The 6,000-nt window shown below is 49.8% G+C and overlaps 1 protein-coding gene across 1 annotated transcript in view; it reads right to left on the bottom strand.

The window, feature by feature from the left end:
* Positions 1-2,148: 2,148 nt before the first annotated feature.
* The window catches only part of MFHAS1 (multifunctional ROCO family signaling regulator 1), a gene marked incomplete at its 5' end in the record, with an annotated part of 57,556 nt that continues 53,704 nt past the window's right edge, over positions 2,149-6,000 (bottom strand). Inside the window, 1 exon segment of the mRNA XM_006167206.2 lies at positions 2,149-4,544. Coding sequence (XP_006167268.2) covers positions 4,511-4,544 — 34 coding nt within the window.

The raw sequence follows: 6,000 nt of genomic DNA, 5'->3' as shown, positions 1-6,000 counted from the left end.
GGAATGCCCACAAGATGATCACGCCCTCTGGAAACAACCACTGAGCTGATCATTCACCTGGGGCCTCTGCCCCTAACTTTGCCCTTGAAAACACACGTGGGGAATACCTCGGGGAGATCGGGTCTTCTGAATGCACTGCCTGCTTCCTTTGCTTTGCGCTTTGCAATAAAGCTGGACTTTCCTTCATCACACCATGTGCCTGTGTTTGGTTTGTAGAGCTTGGGCAGAAGAACCCGATGTGAGTTCTGTAATAAGCGTGAGACAGAACCCATGTCCTGCTGTATGCTGGGCCCGATCACCCCAGCACCCCTGCATTTCTGTGTCAGTCCTGCACACGAGGAAACTGAGGCACTAGTAGGGAGACGGCAGGGTCAGGACTCGGGCAGAGGCTGTGTCTGAACTGCCACTTCTGCAGGACAGAGGTGAACCTGTAGCACTGGAGCTGGTGGGGGCCGGGGGCTGTGGCCGGCACACTTCAGAAACAGTGGACTGCAGACAGCTCCTGGGGAGGAAGGGCCCCCACACTCAGGCAGCACACTCTCAGAACCCTGTAGCAAGCCTGTAAGTGTATTTAACACAGCATTTCTCAAGTTTCCTGGCTCTCAGAATCTGAAGAAAGGAACGATGGGGGCCTGCACAGGGACACTCAGGTGCTGAAGCCCCGTGGGAGAAGCCTGGGTCCGCATGTTGAAGTCTCCCTGGATGTGCTGGCACACGTGTGCTTGCCCTGGTCCTGGCCGGGGCTGGAGTGGGCTGTGGTGTGAAGACTGTGTTGGAGGTACCTTTCTCTCATGGAAGAAATAAATGAATAAACTTTATTAAAAAGGGACAAGGGGGGCCCAGCAGGTGGCGTAGTGATTAAAGTGCTGGACACCCCGTGGTAAACTGTGGTTCGAGTCCTGTATACACTGGTTTGAAACTTGCGCTGGGTGTGTGTGCATGTGTGCCCCAAATCCCAACAGAAGAACAGAACAGAAGGGACTGCAGCGTGGCCATCCTCCGTGGAGGGGAGGGAGATTTCTCATTTTCTTCTGTCTCTGTGTCTCTGGTGAGCATGTGCCCTATAGCAAAAATCTCTTTTAAAAAAAGGATAAAAAAGAAAAAAGAAAAAGAAAGAAAAGAAGAGAAAAGAGTGTTAGTAGCTCAGGAACAGTGTAGTAGCCTCAGTGGTTAAAATTAAATTCATTTCATTCAAAAACACTTCTTGTATGTAAATATGATGTTTCTTCCCTGAAAGAGCGTACCAGTATCCAAATCAGGTTCCATTGTCAGGTGGATTTCTTATGTGGTCAAACCCAGGTAACGTCCCAAGGTCACCTGTGGTGGAAAAGCCCTCCAGCCCAGCAACAACGGCCCACACAGGGCGTTTTATTAGGGGTGCCCCCACAGCCTCAAGAAGCCCTGCAGGGGGTTGTGATGAAAACTGTCACTGCAGCCATCAGGAAGTTCAGGCCTGTGGCTCAGGGCTCATAGCCAGCAGGGTACTAACGCCCCGACTGTCGCCACCATCACAGCCTTTCTGTGGCCTGCTCTGCAGCTTGATAAGGAAACACAGGGCCAGGCTGCTGCCCCCTCACTGTGCCCTCTGGTGGGTGGGGTGGCTGACGCCTCCTGCTCGCCCCCCAAACACACCCGTGACCCTGCTCTGCAGACACGCTCTTGGCCACCTGTGAAGGCAGTTCTGAGGACAGAGGTCCATGCGTGCTCGGGAAGGTCTGAGGGTCCCTGCCCAGACCCTGAGCTGGCACCACTGGGGGACTCGTCTGTCTGGGTCCTGACTCAGAGGCTGCAGCCCTCTACCAGAGGCTCCCTCTCCTCCTTTACCACCCCGGGCCCGACAGCCGCAGAGTGAGGGTGGGTCTTCTGCTCACAGCCCTGGGAAGAGAGATCAGAAAGTCTCAGTTTGTAAGCTTTGATTCGGGAACATACCGGTCACTGACAGGAGAACTAGGGGCCAGCCCATACCCAACAGTTGTGTGCCCAGCCTCAAAAGAGGGACCCTTCAGTCTGCAGGGACTTATTCCCCAAATCTTCAAGAGCTGTCTCCACCCATCTCCCCTTGCTCCAACATGGCATACAAACCAAAATATAAAGGTTATTCTTTGATGAAACTAAAACAAAAACAGAAATAAATAGGCATATACTTGCTTAACCATTATTTTGTAGTTTTAATGATATTTTAAAAAACTTTCTGCCCCAATTGTGACAAGGAAACAAGAGTCGCAAGGGCAGATCACAAACTGGAATAAACACACACACCCACTGGGGTCACATCAAGCCTTTCCTTGTATTTATTCAAAGAGTCCGATGCACATGTGTCAAGATACAAGCGCTGCCATTCGTGTTTTCTTAGAAGGGGGAAAGCACTTCTCCGGTAGCCCCTTCACAACCCCAGAAATGTCAGACACGAGTAGAAAGAGTTGTCCCCGACTTGGAGAGCGTGTGTTGGAGACGCCCCTGTGCTTAGTGAGCTGCCTGTTGGACTCACCAGCCCTGAGCCCCGGCCTGGGGAGAGTGAGGTCCCCGCAGGCCTTGCACAGCAGAGTTCTCGTCTCCCCAGCCCTCCTCGCTATGGTGTGGGCAGTGGGCGTTTCTGCAGTCTCTGCTGGTCACGTCCTCTATCCTGACGACCCTTCTTCTTGGTCACATGTGGCCCTGCCCCAGGGTTCGGTGATGGCACAGATGCCACCCGCCAGACAGCAGGTGCTGAGGGCTTGGCATTCGTGTTCACGAGACAGCCACACCGCGGGTGTGGCTGGAGGGAGCAGTTTTTGCATTTAACATGGTCCCCTGGGGAGTTAGTCCAAAGTCAGATACTTAGAAGTCTTTTTCAAAAGGATGGTCAAAAATGGTCAATTTGACAGTTGAGGAACTGTCTTCTGCCAATTAAAAACCCTTATTGCCCAACATTTCGATGGTCCATAAATCAATGAAATGTAACCACTCAGAATACATTTACACACACACACACACACACACACACACGAGAACTGTGACAAAAGGATTCACTAGATTAATCTGTGACTGTGTTTTAAAAGAAAACAAAATCTCGAACTTGAGGTGCGTAGTCAATACTAAAAAACACAAAAATAGCCTGCTTCCCGTTTGATTTTACGATCAGAAGTCACTGTCATTTTACCGGAGACTCTGGTGTCGTGAGGTTAACTCCTGGGGCACGAAATATTCTGGCTGGTGGCTACTTGTCATTTCTTTTAAAAATATAAGTTTTGCTAAAGTAAGAAATCTGTGGCGTTTCAAGAATCAGTATGCTATAAGGAGGAGTAATAGCAGTTGGCTCCTGTCTCCTGTCTGACACTGGTGAGGATCAGTCTTACACACGTGTGATGGACGCACAGCGCAGGCAGATGGAAACGACTCCTTTATGCTCTCTGAGAAGTGTGTCACATTAACATTTGATGTTTGGCCCCAGTCAGTGATAGACTAGAGGGGGACTGGTTTGGTTTGCTTTTTCAGTTTAACCATGTGGACATTTTAGAGATTTTGCTATATGGTGTGCGCTCACTGGAGAGACAGAGAAAGTGAGAAATCACCCCCATCCCCCGGGGGGGCCACAGAGATTTCTATGAGTTCTTGGCAGGGAGCCATCAGACCAGAGGCTCTGCCTTGCTGAGCGGAGCTCCAGCTCTCCAGCCAGGGCGGCAGCCAGAGGTGCAGCCTGCGAAGCGCTCTGCGATTTCTGTCTCCACTTGGGAGAGAAAGGTGCCCATCAACAGGCACCTCACAGGACTCAGAAGGGGCTCTTGACTGTCTCTCACCACTGAGAGACTCAGGCATCCCAAGAACGCTCTCCTTTGGCCCCCACGTGTGACTCCCTCTGCCCAGCATGGATGACCTCAGCAGGACCCGCACCCAAAGGTGCACAGCTCTCACCAGCACTGGTGCTCTCTGGGCCGGCACTGACCAGGAGACAGGCCATTTGCCTTTTGAAAAACTCAGAAGGATTGAAAAACAAAGAACAAAAAAATCTTGCATTAAAGTAGGAAACCAGCCCCATCTTGGCACAGTTCTCATGCAGAATATTGCACCCAGTGTTAGCTGACGTAGAAGCTTCAAACTGTGTAAATTTAAATGCATTGGCATATTATAAAAATAAAGGTAAACATGTACGTATTTTACACCAGCCATGGAACGGCAATGAACGTCAGTGGCTCCCTCTTCACATCTCACAGAACTGGAATCGGAGCGTCCCGAAAACCGCCACCTGCACTGTAACTATGGCTTCTATGTGCACAGAACACATCCCTGAGAAGCTGTTCGACTTTTTTCTTTTCTTCAAGTAGTGCTCTCCTTGGAGGGCCACAGTTTTGAGGTTCAGGCTGCAAAGCATTTGCACCCCACTCTCTCCCACCCCCACGTTGACAGTCCCCTGAAAGCACCCTGAATGCTCCAGTCAGGGCCACAGACGTGCTGGGTGTGCGGAGGGTCGCCGGCCTAGACAGTCCAGGTGAGTTCTGATGCTCTTTCTCCACAGAAACTCCACAGCCACAATTCACTGGTTTCTGTGCTTTTCGCCAACGTTCTTCCTAGATGGTGATGAGAGGGAGGCACAGAAATGACCAAGGGTAACAGAACAACACTCTCAACCACAGGAAAGGGCAGATACCCTGCCTTCTGTGTGGACCTTAGTTTCTAGTTCTAGAACTCCAGGTGCATGTCAGACAACTAACGCTCCCCATAGGACAGTCTCTTCAGCATAGGCAGCGGTTCTATCAGCGACATTACACTCAGCCAGGCAGGATGGGGCTACACTAAGTGGTTCTGACCACTTATTCCACTGTAATTTCTTAAATTAACTAGATTTCTAATAAACAACCACAGACTAAACAGAATGTCTTCCTCTCAATAAATGCACAGTCTCATACAGACACACAGTCAACAGCACTGCAGGGATAGGAATACATACTAAAAAATGAGAATGTATGTCTATCTTGACTAAAAGCATGATTTTACTTAAAGTATTAATAAACAAGTCTGTGGACTAAAACTTGGATTTTAAAGAAAACTGAATAAAGAAACTGCTACATCTTCGGCTAATTAAAAAGAGTGGCATTTGGGACCAGCAAATGGCATAATGGTTACATCGCTGGACTCCCACATAGCTGACCATGGTTGGAGTCCTGTACCCAGTGACTTAAAACCCAAGCTGGGTGCATGTAGAAAAGGGATTGCAGTGTGGCCATCCCTCTGGGGGGTGGTTTCTTGCTTTCTGTCTCTGTCTCCCCAGCTAATGCACATGACCTAAGCAAAAATATCTCTCTTAAAAAAAAAAAAAGTGACATTCAATTCAGACAAAATGCTTAGAAGAAACAAAGCCAGATGTCCTGACCCTATTCTAGCTTTCCTGCAGTGGCATGTTGTTCTTGAAGGTATCTTAGCACCCTTAAATAAAATGTACAAGACAGTAAAAGGAATAGAAAGTGGGTTGTGATTTGTCTCCCAAACCCATCTCCCATAAAGCTGCTTGATTTCATGGACAGATCATTTAGTCTCCACCTAAGACAGCTCTCCAGGGCACAGGAGCCGCAGCTGTGGGCTTGTCTGAACACAGAACTCACTGCCTGGAGTCGTTCTGTTTACTAACCACACAGCAGACATGCCACTTGCTACATTTGACGAACCCTCAACTTGTAAGGGTCCCTGTTACTCTGCATTTTACTGAGAAGGAAACTGAGGTCCAGAAAGGTTAAATGGTTTCCCAGGCGTTGAGGACAGTGAGGGGGACTACCTAACTAGGCTGATCTGACGCCAGGGCGGGCACACAGCAGCGAGGGCTGGGGTGACCTGTGCAGCACATTTCTCGGCGCTCAGCCGGGACTGTCCGAAGGCTGGCTAGTACAGCAGGCCCCGGTCCGAGGAAATCTGAAAACCCTCAGCGCCAACAGGTGCTGCAGTAAGTCTACATACGAAGGATGGACGTGCAAAGGCACTGGTCTGAACTGGCAGTTAACTCTGGTGATTCGAGTTTCAGGCCCACGTGGG

The sequence above is a fragment of the Tupaia chinensis genome, unplaced genomic scaffold (assembly GCF_000334495.1).
Source record: "Tupaia chinensis unplaced genomic scaffold, TupChi_1.0 Scaffold144602_1, whole genome shotgun sequence".
NCBI lineage: Eukaryota > Metazoa > Chordata > Mammalia > Scandentia > Tupaiidae > Tupaia > Tupaia belangeri.
Note: the sequence above shows the minus strand (reverse complement) of the source record. Positions and strands in the feature narration are given on the sequence as shown.